This window comes from Fonsecaea monophora (genome assembly GCF_001642475.1).
Source record: "Fonsecaea monophora strain CBS 269.37 chromosome Unknown Scaff216, whole genome shotgun sequence".
NCBI lineage: Eukaryota > Fungi > Ascomycota > Eurotiomycetes > Chaetothyriales > Herpotrichiellaceae > Fonsecaea > Fonsecaea monophora.
In genome coordinates this window covers 1-15,809 of record NW_019174147.1, presented here as the reverse complement: position 1 = coordinate 15,809, position 15,809 = coordinate 1, and the positions used below count along the sequence as shown (strand labels likewise).

At 49.7% G+C, this 15,809-nt stretch overlaps 2 protein-coding genes across 2 annotated transcripts; both read right to left on the bottom strand.

The window, feature by feature from the left end:
- Positions 1 to 6,800: 6,800 nt before the first annotated feature.
- Positions 6,801 to 10,454, bottom strand: AYO21_12067 (hypothetical protein; the record flags this gene model as incomplete). Its single annotated transcript, XM_022661906.1, has 3 exons — positions 6,801 to 7,459; positions 7,514 to 8,377; positions 8,429 to 10,454. 3 exons carry the CDS (start codon positions 10,452 to 10,454, stop codon positions 6,801 to 6,803), a joined length of 3,549 nt encoding a protein of 1,182 aa, XP_022505785.1.
- A 2,855-nt stretch (positions 10,455 to 13,309) lies between these two features.
- Positions 13,310 to 15,006, bottom strand: AYO21_12066 (hypothetical protein; the record flags this gene model as incomplete). Its single annotated transcript, XM_022661905.1, has 7 exons — positions 13,310 to 13,527; positions 13,581 to 13,591; positions 13,680 to 14,155; positions 14,205 to 14,228; positions 14,286 to 14,421; positions 14,485 to 14,769; positions 14,828 to 15,006. The coding sequence occupies 7 exons, from the start codon at positions 15,004 to 15,006 to the stop codon at positions 13,310 to 13,312; spliced, it is 1,329 nt and encodes a 442-aa protein (XP_022505784.1).
- Between the last annotated feature and the right edge of the window lie 803 nt (positions 15,007 to 15,809).

The window sequence follows — 15,809 nt, the reverse complement described above, 5'->3', positions numbered from 1 at the left end:
CCTCGAAAAGGACGACTTAATCATCGACCTCTAGGCGAATCGCTCGATAAAAACGGGATAGCTCTACTATAGTCTCCTAGCGAATTAACCGACGGCCGGCGTCCGCCATCGATATATCTAAATAGTCTACTTTATACGGTAGTACTAGGCGCTCTTTAAGATCGATAAACTCGACCCGGTATTCGACTAATTCGGATTAAGAGACGATTAAAACGACCTCGAGAGGACGACGGGAACCTCTCTACGCGTCCTCCCCTACTACTCCCGCGAAAATATCGTCTTAACGGTCGATATTTACTACTAACTGACCCGTTTCTTTGAGGAGAAGAGCGCTCGATTCCGCGACATCTACTAATAAGAGGCGGTCCTCGTAATTTTCGAGAGTATTACGTACCTAACCTATATAAATAAAATAGGCTCGGGGAAGAGTCTCCTCTACCTCCTTCCGGCCTTCATCCGGTACTAGGATATAGTTAATATCGTCCTTACGCCTTAAATAAGTCTTAAGAAGGATCTTTTTAAACGAGCGCGGGATCGAAAGATTCGCGTAGTTCGGTTCGAGGACCTCGTAGCGGAGATCGCGGAGGAATATACCTACTAGCCGTTTAATCTAGTCGTCGCCTCGATTAAATCGATCTAGTACTCGTCGTTTTCGGAGTACGTAATTTAGTTAGTGAAGAGTAACCGTCCCGTCCGCCTCTACCTAGACGAGGTCTATACTATCATCCTCGAAAAAGACTTCCGGTAGGTTATGAAATACGTGAATAGCCTCCTCTAGTATAAGGTCCCTCTCGTATTTATCTCGGTAACCCTCCCTATACTACTCCTAAGACTAGTCGAGAGCGAGTTCTTTCTTCTCGAGGAGACGAATCGCATTATTTAATTAACTACGATCCGCGAAAATATCGACTACGAGATCGTAACTATTAACCGTCAAATAATACGACTTAAAGATATTAAGAGGATACTTAAAATGTTCGAGGCGAAAGGGCTCGGTCCGAAAAGTAAGGCGATTCTCTTCGTCCCGACCTATTACTACGGGAACGGACTCTCGATGAAGATAAAAATCCCCTTCTATCATACGAGGGATCCCTAGAAAGATTAGATTCTTCATTCGTTCCTGACGGACGATACGGTCTTAACCCTCTTCGCGACGAGCGCGCTCGCCCTCGGGGTCGACTTCCACCTCGTTTAATTTACACTATATCTCCCCCCGCACCGACTAGGCTTAATTAAATTTATTTAAGGCTCGAGTCGTATTCGTCGAGACGGACTGTCGGTAATCCTCTAAAGTCAGAGGTCGAAAGAACTCCGACGCTAAACGTAATCCTCGTATAAATCGATGGATCTCTCGAATATTACGAGCGCGGAGCAGTTTAAGTCGATCGATTAGTTAGTTTTTTAGAAGCTCCTAAACGAGGATCGGTATATCCGATAGGTCACGAGCCACTTCCTCGATAACGTCGACATCGTCAGCTATACGTCGTATAATACGAGATCCGCCTCGAAAATTAAGCCTTACTATATCTATTAACGCGAATAGAGCGTATTTCAGCGGTAGGCGAATCGCGAAGAAGACGCTATTAGAGAGATAAACGTCGGGCTCGTACAATTCGAGGACGTAATCGAAGATTTCTCCCTCGCGCCCTATTTTTTCTACCTCTTCCTCGGAAATCTCGACGAGATGAACGCCTACTCGTTCCTTAAGTACCCACTAACTAACTCACTAGCCTTCTACCGGGCTAGAGGTCTAACGAGGACTCTTTAAAATCGACTAAGCGCTCTAAATTCTCGACTCTCGGCCGGCCGGGGTCTAGTCCGGGGTAGCTATTACTATCAGTATCTCTTACCGTCGCGAGTCTATACGCGATTTAAAGACCTCGAAGAAAAAGAGGTGACGGACGAATATATCTACCCGATAGTCGTCAAGAGCTTTATCGCGATTATCGAGCTCCGCCTCGAAATAGGCTACCCGTAGGTCTTTTTAAACGCGTTAGGAATCGAAATTTCCGAGCTCTATAACTAGGGGTAAGATTACGTAGGAATCCTCGACTACCTTCGTAGGCCTACTCGATTATTTAGGATAGACGCGATCAAGGTCTACTAGGTCTTAAACGATCTAAGTATCGTTAGAATCGTTTAGGCGCGCGAGAGTGTCGAGGACGATAATAGGCGGAAGCGATTAAGAATGTTAATATAGTAATATATAATGTACGAGGAACTCGTCGAGAAAACCGTTCCCCTCCTCGTTACCGACGAGGGATCCCTCGTAGAAGTCGTATAGTATACGAGGGGTTAGGTAAGGTAGGGGTATCTAAGTAGACTCTCCCTTAGTTATTTAACTTAATAGTCGAAGAAGACTTAGTACTAGAGGCGTCGAAAATTTCGGCTCTCTACCCGAAGAGAACGAGGTAACGGAGGCCCCGAATAATATAAGGCTCCCTTCGATTTTTTCGAGGTACGTAGTTAGCCCGTTAAAAGGGGAGTTTAACGTAAGTTCGCGTCCCCTCGAAAAAATCGAGGGATGCCTCGGAATATTCGAACTCGAAATATTCGAACTCGAAATATTCGAACTCGGGCCCTACTCCTCGAAATACTCGAACTCGAAATACTCGAGGAGTAGGTCGAAATTTTCGTACCGACGGGGAGGGTACCAGACCTGATAGTATCGATACTACTTAGGAGGGTATTAGACCTAACCCTCTAGAAAACCTTAGCGAGGCTAGATTATTTCAACCCTCTCTTCTTTCCTTCTGACCTTTCCTTCTTCATCCTACCTACCCCGTCGCCGCCGCCTCGCTCCTGCCTCGTTTTTTTCGAATAGTCTGACAGTCTATCTAGCCTTGAAAAAAACGACCGCTAACTCACTAAAAACGACCTCGAAAAAATCGACCTAAAATGCCTAAGGTCCCTAAGACCCTAAAAAAGGCTACGGGCGGGTCGAAAAAAGCGACTGACGGGTCGAAAAAAGCGACTGACGGGTCGAAAAATACGCCTACACCCTCCCCCTCTCCGGCTTCGGCTAAGATTACGCCTACGATGCCCCCCGCCGGCGCTAGTAGCCTTCTTAGGTGAGCCCTAATACCCTCCCTCCTCGAAAAAAACGAGAGCTGACTCGAAAAAAAAGATCTAGAGCTCGGGTCTAGCGCGAGGAGGGCTACGGCCGTATCGAGCGCCCTATCATTATAAGTAAGTCCACCATTAAGGAGAAGATCGAGTAAGTTCATTTTTCTCGAACCCCCCTTCGTTTTTTTCTCGCCCAGCCCCTAGCACCTTTTCCCTCGTTTTTCTCGAGTATCTCGCTCCTTTTTTTTTTAGCTAACCACCAGTACGATTTCCCTCGTTTTTCTCGAAGCCCCCTTCGTTTTTTTTTTAGCTAACCTCTAGCACGATTTCCCTCGTTTTTTTCGAGTACCTAGCCCCTTTTTTTTTTTAGCTAACTCCCAGTACGTTTTCCCTCGTTTTTTTCGACTAGAGTACCCACCCGCTAACCGTCGATTTTTTCGAACTAGGAATCGTTTTTAGCGAGGTAAGAGTAACTTACCCGTAAAGATAAAGTACTAGTCCTACTTTAAAGGAAATAAGGTACTTTTCGACTCCCCCCTCGAAAAAAAAGAGCCTAGACTTACCTCGAAATTTTCTAGCGTATCCCTATTAAGGTCGGCGAGGCCTCGGATAGTACTAAGGATGATCCCTACCTAGCCTATAGGTACCTAGCCTCGGTAAGAACGACTCCCCCTTCGATTTTCTCAACCGCTAACTCGAAAAAAAAGTACGTATTAGTAGAGGAGCTCCTAGTAGTCTTTAACGTCTACCCTAGCGATCCTAAGGCCGCTAAGGTAAGAAAAAATCGAACCTATACTCGAAAAAAACTAACGGATGGTAGACTGGACCGGACTACGCTCTCTATATCGGTATATACCGCTATAACTTCATCGAGGCTAGTTTTTCCCGACCCTCTATTCGAAAAAAACTAACTGTCCTAGCTAATTAAGATGCTTACCACCTAGGTAGACTAGGTAGAGGACTAGGAGGTTAGTTCGAAAAATCCGAGTCCCCCCTCATTTTTTTCTAACATAATGGCAGTTCGACGTCGAAGTCGCCTATTAGGCGTTAGAGGCTAAAGGCTAGGAGTCCATCTTATAGCCTCGTTTTTTCCGACTACGGCCTCTTTTTTTTTTAACCGGAGTCCCACCCATTTCTACTCGATTTTTTCGAGCGGAAGGCCTCTTTACTATATATAACGGTAGTGGTGGTTTACTATATTCGTTTTTTTCGAGCTGGAGGATAGGATATAGGGCTAGCATCATTTTTTTCGAGGTACATCTATAAGAAATAGGAAATTAGCTAAGTCTAAAGGCCCTCGTTAGAAACGACTCTAGGGTCGAAAATTTCGGCTAAAGAGCCGAAAAATACAAGATAAATTAAGCTTCGAAAACTTCGACTCTTCTCTCGTAAATTAAGAGCTTCTCTTCGAAAAAATCGAGCGGCGTAAACGCCCGTCAGGAGTAGCCTCTAACGGCGATGCGGCGCCTCGAAAAAAACGAGTCTAGCCTCGTTCGGACTAGGGGAGGGTTTAGAGACCCTATAGTCGAAACCTTAACTTAGCCTACGAGGAAGTCCCTAAAGCCACACCATTTCCGCTCTAATTTAACGACCCTTAGTTCGATTCTTTCGAAAATGAATAGAGGGGTAGAACTCGATATTCTCTATCCAGTAAGCGAAAAAAACGCACTTGGAAAATTTCTAGTTGAAGAGATATTCGCGATTTTGATCTTTTATAGATCTTCCCTCTAGGGTTAAGACTATATTAGTCCATCTACGAGACCGAGAGTCTATCTAAGTAGATATTATCGAAGAATAGACCCTAATAAACGGAAAAATCGAAAAAACCGTCGTTTTTTACGATGGGTACCAAGAGATATTCGACTTTCTATTTCCTTGGTACCCATCATAGAAAAAATCTTGGAATCCTTCGATGGGTACCATCGAGCAGGGTGGTAGTGTTGGCGGTGATACTATCACCAAATCATCGGATGTTTCGCATACTTCTGCGGGCGATGCATCTTCTACTGCCACTGGTTCGCCTGTCGCCAGTGCTTCCTCTGTCGCCAGTGCTTCCTCCGTCGCCAGTGCTTCCGCTGCTGCCGGTGCTTCCTCTGTGATCGGTGATGATAACTTCTTCGCCTTCTTCTGCTTCTTGTCCTTCTTGGACCTTGGGAAGCTTCCCCGGTCGCTGTTGCTTTCTTCTGGTCCTGGCTCTGGTTCTGGTTGGTCGCAAATCTTAGTGCTAATGCCCCATTCCTCCTCTTCGTCCGGAAAGCACTCAAGTGCTTGATGCGGACACTCTATCTCGCCCTCCACGTTCTCAAGGTTAATCGAGTCGCTCTGGTGTAAATGGATATGAAATTGACAAGGATTAACCTTCTTCACAGGCGAGTCCGGGAAATGGAACCCGTACCCGGTTTGAGCATGTATCCCCGCCTTGTAAACATCGGTCGCCAAGTCGCCACACCCGCATCGACTAGTTTCATCCACCTATCCTCCTCCCTCACATACCGCTCCTTGTATATAGACATCAACTCTGCCCGGAATACTCCTCGAAGGGGGCTTTGTGGGCTACATCGTTGATATATACATGGGAGCATCTCAGGTTGAAGTACCCAATTCCCAGAGGTAAACTGCTGGTCGAACCGGTCCGCTGCTTGGTTTTGCAGTGCAACCACCTCATATTCCTCGGCGAAAAGGTCTAGCCCTTGTAATTCTTCCAGTGTGGTCCGAGGATCGATGGACGGGGTAGGACTCGCCGCCCAAAGGAGGAATCTTTCGAAGACATCGGGCTGGACATCGAAGAGTAAGAGAGTGGATGACTGTTGGTCAATGCGTGTTCGAAAGATACGAGATCGGCGTCGTAGGAATTCGCGCGGGACCAGGAATTCCTTCCCGTCCCCGCCGACTAAGACCTTAATGCGGTCACTCTGGAACCATCTGTGGCCTAAGGCGTTAGCCCCTCTCGAAGCACCCTCGACCGGCGGGATGTTTATATCACTCACTTAAGAAAGAGTTGCGCGTTTCGTTTCTCCATGGTCGATTTAGACGCTTTTCGTCCCCGAGTGGTAGAGATACTGATGGCGATGTGGCAGGACAGTGCGAAGAGGAATGGGAAGAGCGGGGGGTTAGGGGATCAAGGGGTGTGTGCTGTCAATGCGAAGCCACGTGACTGTGGGCGTTCTGCCTCCTGGCATCGCGATGTCTGTGTCCCTTCGACGCCTGAAGACCGCCATGTGATTCCGCGCACGACGTACCTTTGCGGACTTGCCACGCGGCTAGACTCTATTGGCCACTATTCCAAGGCGAAGTGTCTCTCCAGGCACGTTATCGCTCCCTCCTGATCATCTTTCTATCCTGGCTAGTACCTCCCGCCCTAGGATCACCAGACAATGTATGTAATGTCGGAGAGAAATGGCCTAGGAATTGAACATTCGTTGACGTCGAAGCTCTATTATCTCCGAAACCGTAGATTAATATTATGAATTGGAAAGGTTGACGAAGTGAGCAGCTTCGGGCTCATCCATCGGATATTCTGCCACATCGAGCTCACCCAACACGCGACGCCCTTCCTGAACTGATCGAGCTTGATTCCGAGTAGACGAGAGCCAGTGATACTGACGACGTACGAAAATGGCTTGCTCCCGCGCAGCTTGCTCGCTCTACGCGGCCATGGTTCGTCGGACCCGTGCCCTCTCCGCCTGAGTACGGGTATGCTCTTCCTGCCGGACGCGTTGTGCCTCCAGTCGCGCTCATTCTCGCTGCTGGGCTTCCTCAGCCGCTCGCGTTCGCCCTTCGAGGGCTCGCCGTTCCTCGACCTGCACTCGTTGTCGTGTTCGAGCCTGCCGAAGACCGAGGGAGCGGCGACGAGACAACTGGGAGGCCGCTTGAGCGTGTTGTCTTTGTTCCTCCTCAAGGTGGGCCAGTCTCTCATCGTATCGTCGTATCATCTCGGCGAGGTCTCGGTGGGGGGAGGTTTCGGCCGTATGTCCCTCGCCTTCCTCCTCCTCGCCCGGCATGGCGCGGTGATCGTGATGAGGGATCGATTGACGGAAAGCTTGCTGCTCAATGCGAAGAGATCGCCGAAGGATTCCGAGGCGCTGCCGTTGCCGTTGGTGGACCTTCTCCTCCTGCCGGAGTCGCCGCCGATCCTGGTACTCGGAGAGCTGAGAGTCATCCGAGTCAAAAACACTGAGCTCACTCGATGACCCGCCATGCTCTTCAGGAGGCAGCCGACGTTCCCCAAATTCGTCACGAATCCCATCGGCGTCAATCCCATCTTCGTCCTCATTCATCTCGTCCGCATCCGTATCGACTTCGTGCCCCTCGAGACGGCGGAGCTGCTCGAAGACCTGCTCCGGGCGGAGGAACGCGAGATGAAAGTCAGGCCGCGGTAAACCTCGCATCACATCTGGCGAACGTCATCAGAGAGCAGCCGGTAGGCAGATTGAAAAGCGATACTCACCGGATTCCGGGGTGACTGACCAGCGGCCCTTGGGCCAGCGACTCCACTGGTGACATCGAACAACGCGATTCGCGTCCACGCCATGGTGCTGTGCGAGTTTATAGTTGTAATTGGACCACCATCGAAACTGTCGACGTTGATCGTTCCCGCATTCATGACTAATGAGTGCTTTCAAACTCGGGTAAGGAAGGAACCAGAAATTGATCCGAACGTGTTTGCTAAACTGACGTCGCCATGTCGGATAGTATTCGCGGCCGAAGATGTCCATGATGACCTGGCCACAGAAGGTATACAACATCCGATAAGGGAGTCGCCTCCACGGCCCGCGAGAGAAGCCGTCGTTCTCCCCCCATAGCCACTGGAAAAGGCTATGGAAGTTACGAATCTTTTGAAACGGCCGCACCATTAAATGAGTGGCCGCCCGCTCTGGATCGAGGACACGGTGGAGAGCGTCGGCCGATAGCCCGATTCGTCCTTTGACAATATCGGCCCAGTAATCAGGGCGAACATAGGGTCGAAGAATCTGGAAGACGTCCCGCTGAAATGCCCGGAGGCAGATAGCCCGAAAGAGTCGAAGGATGAATGCGACGTGGATCGGAGATTCCTTCCACCGCGACAGGAGCGAGACGGATGAGGCCACCAAGACATAGTCGTCCATGTGGTTACGTAGCTCGCGATAATGCGATCGAAAAGTCTCCAGGATCGACACATTTTGCACCCGAAATTGACCACTGACCTCGGGACGAAGTACCCAGTTCTCCCAATCGATCTTGTCCGCGAGCCACCCATAGCCATATACTTGTAGATTCGTTCCGATACCCAGCCCTTGTCGGGATTGTCGCTGCGCGATCGCCTCGCGCGAGCCTGGATGAGACCGAGGGCGATAGTGATCTTGCTAGAGCACGGGATAGCTACCCGGGATTAGGACTCCAGCAAAGCACGAGATGCACTTAAGCAAGAGGATCATGAGCTGGGTGTGCTCCCAGGCGATGTAGGGCTTTTCCTGACAGCGCCCGTAGAGGGTCTCGAACCCGAAACAGAATTTGTTCAGGTTGAAGCGATACCACTCTTCCAGTATATCGGTAGAATGAATGACCCAAGAGCAGGTAGGAGTCACGGTAAACGGGGCTAAGGTGATAGAGAGGCGGCGAGCGCATTGATCGATCTGTCGAAGGAGACGGAGAGTCACGCGGCACTCCCAGCGATTTCCAAACGTCTCCGTCGCCGAAGCCCAGAGCCCATAGTGGCAGCGAAGCTTACTGTGGATGAAGGCACGAGCTAGGACGTCCGGCTGGACGATGATCGCCCCACCGATCTGTTGGAACGTGGCCATTACTTCGGGGCTCAGCGTGAGGCTAGAAAACCCCCGGTTAGAGAAAGGATAGGTATTTCCCGCCGCGAAGATCTCTTTGAAATCCGAGTAGTGCTGGATGTAGGAGACACCCTCGTCGCGGAGTCGACATTCGAGCGGTAGTTCGAGAGTAGCACTTCCCACTCCGTGAACAAATCCCCATGGGTAAAGAGTCGGCGTTAGCCGGGGCGATCCCGGGTCTAAGGATTGGAGGCATGCCGTAAAGAGGCGCAGGAAGTCTTCGCGCCAGAGCAAACTGCAAGACGGGGGAGGGAGGGTCTCTTTGCCAATGTCCACATGCACTGTATCTTCGCTGAAATGCCGAGGGTCGAACTGCCGCTCAAACCAGTGAAAAAAGCAGTCGATGGTGGTGGCCCATGAAGCCGTTTTCCACGGCTGCAACTTTAACCCTTTACCGACAATGATGATGTAGGCGTCTTGAAATTCGTGATTGCCAGGCGCTTGGGCCCGGCGCCGGATGGCCTCTTGGATGGCGGGAAGGTAGGTGGCGGGGATTTCGTACTGCAGATTTTGATGGTGGACGGCGGCATCCACGGCCGCGGTTCGAGTCTCCGTACGCAAGGCCCGAGCGTTGGCTTGAGCTTGCTTGAAACTGGCCGGAAGATGGTGAAGACGGCCGGCAGGGAGGCATTCACGCAGGCTCGGGAGTAAGATACGATCGGTCCAATGTTGAAACTGTCGATCAGTAAGTCGCTGTCCTTCTTTCTCCGCCACACTGAACGACGACGGCTGGTAAAGCCGCGTGAAGACCCAATGCGCCGTAAATCCGTCCGCCCCAGGGAGACGAGCAAAACAATAGTTCGGGATATGGTGGATCGGAACTCGACGCTGATGGAAATGGCCGTGACTGTCATAGTACTGGACCAACATTGGCTTCATGTGCATACTCGTGGTTAGGGCTCCCAGAGGCATCTGAGAAGGGTACCACAGGATGCCTTGCCGAAAGACGCCGAGGTGTTGACTGAAGAGCACTAGGCTGTCAATGTCAAACTCACTAGTGACCGTGTAGTCACCCATTTGATCGACTAAAGGGTCAATGTGCGGTCGAAGATGTTGATCGGCCTCGCAAGTATAGCCCGTGAAGAGATATTGAAGCTCTTCGGCCGTATAGACAACGTTGGGCCGCTCAATCGAAGGATTCGAGATGACGTTGGGAAGTTGCTTGTCCGAAGGAAAGTGGGACTGAATGTGGTCCAGGCCCGCGCGGAGACTGAGGCGGTCTGTCGGTGGGGGGATCTCGTCATGGTTCTCGCGTTGACGGAGTATCTCGAGAAGCGGAGGAGGAGCTCCAGGAGCATTCTGCGTGAGCTCAAGTAATGTCCGAGCCGGATCGGCTGAGAGTAGTTGGGTGGCCAGGAAGTGGGCGAGAGCGGTGGCGGGAAGAGGTGCTACAAAAATCGGTTCGGCAGTAGATGACAGGATAGAGGATCGAGTTGAGGAACGTGTGTAGGATCTGCGACGCCTTCGAGAAGAAGCAATGCTGGCGACGGGAGATGACCTCGACGATAATCGAGTCGTGGATGGCTCAGAAATCTCCATGGATACACTGGCTTGCGAAGCAGTATCCATATTTTGCTCATTCAGTATAGAATGATCTTCTATGTCTGAATGATCCACATCAAAACTATCATGAGGAGGTCCTACCTCGGCGGAGGCAAGGATTTCATGTAGCAGGGTTGATTGATTCGGGGCCACCACTGGGCCAGCTAAGGATTGAGGAGTGGTGACTTCCCACACCATTTCCCCGGGCAATTGAGGAGCCGAGCTTAACTTCGATGTATTTTAATACTCCATATCGAAATACGAGCATAGAAACACTATACCTGAGAGAAGGGAGCATCGCTATTACGTGACTGTAACCTCGCTCGTTGCCGATACCGACGTGCTTCTTCCGCTTCCTTGGTGGTTTGATATTTCCGAGGTCGTCCAGGAGCCATGTTAGAGTAAGCCTAAACAAAACCTGACCGCGTTACTCGCCATAGAATAAAGTCGCACCCTAAAGAATGATCGAAGCAAGCACTCTACTTTACTCATCCTACGATATAATCTAACATCGAAATTTGAGAGGTTGGTAACTGCTGACATGAATTCCAAACGTTAGTTCCATTGATGAAACGAGTAGCGTACCCCTTACGAGGTCTCGACTTTTCGGGAAGAGCTATGTTACCTTTCAGAGGTATGGGTTAACTCACGTGCCAGTGATGACTGGCAAGCTATGTGGAAAGGAATGAGAGGCATCAACGCGACCTTTCACCAGGGAATTACAATTTAAGGATAGAGGCCTTCAGTACGCTCAATTAATGTCTTGAATCTATAAAGGAATGAGCTATATGATGTAGGTCTCGCCGTATTTACTTGAAGCGACATTGATTCAGTACCGCATTAACAAAGATGAAAAGCTACAGAGTAGATGCTTGATGTGGTGGTTGAAGAAGAAGCAGCCACGGCGTGGAGTTGAAATGCGGATGAGTGATTGGTGGAAATCTACAATAATTAAATTGGGACTAGTGCGTGGCTGATGTACAGCATGATTGATTGGGTGAAATCTACAAAAATTCGAGAAGGGCTTAGCGTGGCTCTAATTATCTTGGCAGGCCTCGACGAGACCCCTAGGTGCCGAACTTTGGAACGCCACCACAACGTGAGTATTGAGACAGGATGGAAGCAAAAGAGATGACTCGAACTGAGGAGAAGAGGACTATTGATTAGCACCAAAACATGCTGAAAAATCAAAAGTTGTTATATGGTGCTGCGGTTGCAGATTACCCTATAGAACAGCACGGCCAATAAGAAAGTTGACGAAGAGAAAATCGCTGGACTCCTAGATAAAAGTCTTTGAGAATGACCTGCCTGAGTCTGAACGATGGGACGCGCACATCGGACAGTAAACTAGTTTAGCTTCCCCGCCCGAGGCATTTTACAACAATCTACTCCCTAGACGGTAGATTATCATAAAAACGAATTAAGTCTTCCCTGGAGTGATCGGCCTAGAGATGGTCCTAGGCCTTTTCCCGTCCATAGCTACCTCTGATCGTCATCCCAGTTCAAATTGGAACGCTTCGACCCGGTGCCCATCTCGGCTCGCGACGCTAATTGGTCATTACGTGTGCCTTGAGATGATCCTCTTCATTTTTGTAAGTCTTGTCGTCCGCACGAGGATACCCCGCTCTGCCCCACGATGCGTTTCCAGCTACTGTGTGCGTTTCATCCAAGAACCAGTGGTTGTCAGGTCTAGTAGTTCCTCATCTCTAGTAGCTTCTCGATGCTCTAGATCCTGGGGCCGCTCCGCTTAACAGAGCTGTTCGAGACGAGAAATTGCTCTCCGAGCTTGTCCACCCTGACTAGAATTCGGAGTCTCCTGGTCTGGAGCCGGTGGAGTGGATGATGAAAGCTCGGGGTTGACGGTCTAATAAGCGCGACTGCGTTCCTTGACCTAACTTTGCAGGAAGATGTCCTCGTCGGACATTATCGCTACTGGTCTTTCCCTACAAGATGGGAGCACTCGATTGAAGGATATGGATGTTTGCTGACACAGCTTGGAGCTCATAGTGAGAGTGTTCACCAGACGAGGATCGCAAAGCCACGGTTTCTTCTTAGTTGTTGGCAATATGAAGAAAAGAATGGTATCGACATGCTCAGCTTAACGAGATCTATCGATTGGTGATAAGAAAAATATAAATATTGCTACTTTATGCATATGGTTACGGTTGCGGAATGCCCTTTGGAAGTAACTCTTTTCGATTCCTAACGCCTCCCTACTTCATTCTTAAGATTCTAGAAGGTTTTAGAGGGTATATTAGTAGGAGATAAAGGTCTAAATGAAGTAAAAAGTAAACTAAGAGGAGGAAAGGGGACCCTAACGCTACCCTCCAGCTACTCTACGTTACTTAGAAATGGTAGATTCTTTGTTTCAAGTAACGGGGTTTATCTCGTCTTGTTATGTCATTTATTTAATAGTTTTGTTTTTGTAGTTCATTTGACCTAGGTAAACTGATTTAAAGCATCACTTCTCTCGAAACTGCATGTTGTCCATGCTTTACGTAAAGAACTTTAAGTGCAAGATGGTGAGTGCGCTGATCCCACATTCACCTCCAGCAGTTACATCTGTACAATCATTCGTTGGACTCGAAGGGAGCGAGAAAGTCCAGAGCAGCCCGATATTCCTTTCGCAGAGCAGCGGCGTGCTCAGGACTACGAGGAGTGATCCTCACCTTGAACGGGAGAGGCGCCTGCGTGATTCCTGGGTTGTACGCGGTTGGGTCGAGTGGGATTGTTTTGCCGGTGACGGGGTCGACCGGTTCGCGTATGTCGAAAGCCCAAAGTAACTTAGAGGTTATTCGCCACATGTTTCGCTCGGCCAAGTGCATCCCAGGGCATACTCTGCGCCCGGCACCGTATCCATAGTGATGTATCATAGAAGTTAGTCAACTTTTGGAAGCTTTTGAAGGGGTAGTCTTAGACTTATCTCGGTCTTTCCAGTTGGCGCTCCCGGCGTATTCACTCGCCAGCTTGGGGTAGTTCAAGAAGCGGTCGGGGTTGAAGTCTTCGTCATTGGGGTAGATTTCCGGATTATGGTGGATTGCCCAGGTGGGAATGAAGATGGTCGAGTCTTTCGGGATCAGCATCCCCTTGTAGTAGTCATCTTGGCTCGGGTTAGGATATCTATTTCGGACATTTAGGGGTGTCCTCACATACCTTGTCTGACTCTGTGAGGAAGAGCAGTCACAGCGCTAGCCACATACAAATGTCAGTGACGGCGGAACAAAGTCAGCGTGGAACATCTGATGCACATACACTGGTCGCCATCTCATGCCCTCCTTGACGATGGCGTTGATATACGGGAGGCTTTGGAAGTCGGTGGACCACTGTGGCGAGCGAGAGGAGCCACATAATGGATCGATTTCCTTTCGTGCCTTTTCCTGCACCCAGGGGTTGCGCGCCAGGGCCAGGACCATGGTTAACAGCTGTGCGGACGTCGTGTCCGCACCTCCTTCGACCAACTCGCCGATGAGATTGTTAAACGCGTGTTGACTCATCGGGAAGCCTTTCTCGTTGTACTCGTCTAGAAGTCGGTCGGCGATGCAGTCGCGTTTGTCACCCTTAGCCCTTCGTGCCTCGATGATCTGACGTGCTCGAGTCCATACTGCGTCCATGGTGTCTCCTGCTCGCAATGCCCGTCGCTTCCATAACGCGAGGCTTTTGGGGATATATTTCAAGATCGGGTACTCGTCAACCGGCGGATTCGCTCCAGGTTCCATGCATTCCGTCCACTAGGATATATTTTAGACGACTCAATCACGAAAAAGATGCTTCGCTCACCTTGGTCATCACGTCGTAGACGGCCTACATTGTCCGTTAGCCCTTTAGTCTTTTCAAGTCCAGAGAGGTTGGTTTCCATACATGGCCCCAGAAGGAGTCAAAAGTGGCACCTCGCTGGCCATAGACTAATGTCGCAGCCACCGACGCCGTATATCGACGGATATGGTTGAAAAAGCCGTCTGGATGGTTCAACAGGTCATTCATCAATACGATGCCCCTGTAAGCAGTGTGTTAGGCCAATCTCTTTATTACACGCCTTTAGCCGCCGTGATGAACTGACTCTGCCTCTTGAACTCTAAAATGTTTCTCGTCGAGCATCTTGGGGGAGAAGTTGTGTGCAATGACTTTTCGCTTTTCTCTCCAGAGCGAGTCCGCTGGCGAAATTGCAATGTGGTCTCCCTTGGTCAGCAGGTTACCGACATATGTTGTCGGCCGGTCCGAATAGATGCTGCCTTTCTTGTCGATAAGTTCGTGGATGGCCTCCCGGTCGCTGAGAACGATGATGTTGGACGGTCCGAATTTCAGTGAAAACACCGGGCCGTACTCTTTCGCCCACTCGCGGAATCTGTCCCCATCCTCAGCCAGTTGTCAAATGCGTTTTCTACAAGCGGGTTTCCACGTACTGCCTATACATCCCTGTCGAGGGGATTTGATGGAAATTGCCCAGAATCGGAAGTGTAGGAGGACCCTTTGGCATTCTCGGGTCTCGCCTACCAATCCGGAGGATTCGGTAGACTACACAAATGCCCAGGACCAGCAGACCGTAGCTGAGGTACGGGAGTTGTTGGAATGGTTGAGCCATGATCGCTGTCGAAAACTGGGTTAACTTGTCAAACAAGCACTCTGCAATCCGCGCAAAAAGGGCTTTCAAAATCAAATTGGACAACCGCCCCAATACAATGCACGAGGTATATATGAACGGTTTGGTTGTCACCCATTTGTCTGATAGTCGGACTAATTTCAAAGTCTTGGCAAACGTACATCAACGATATGTCCGGAAAAGCCTGCTAAAATGTAACATGTATGAATCTGATTGCTCAAGTCAAGTTAGTCCGCCCACTGAAGCATCTCAAACGCCGGAGTTTTCTGCATGACAAGGTTCGAGCATCATAGTTGACACTCCAAAACTTGGTTTTTGGTAATCCGACTATGTAGATTCGCCTTGGGGGACATTCTGCGACCTTTGGCAGACTCTCTTGTCGTGTGGGTAAGTGTAAAACGATTCGTTGGTGCTTCAGGGCTCCACCGCATGTTCCACTATGCCATAAACGGAAACGGATGAAGTTCTGCCGGGCGCAGCCTCTCTCTGTGTGTGTGTGTGTGGGTGAGAGAGAGAGAGAGAGAGAGAGAGAGAGAGAGAGAGAGAGAGAGAGAGAGAGAGAGAGAGAGAGAGAGAGAGAGAGACTGGAGATGTGATACAACTATATACAATAGGGTGTGAAGAGAGAGAATAGATACAGACGCTGACGTTGAATCACGCTAGATATATAGGTGACAAGACCTACTGTCGAACACTACATAAGACACACAAAAGACAGCGAACACATATAAGAGAAGGTAAACACGAAAGTCAGAGATAGCAAGAGTAGAGCACGAGAGGAGAAA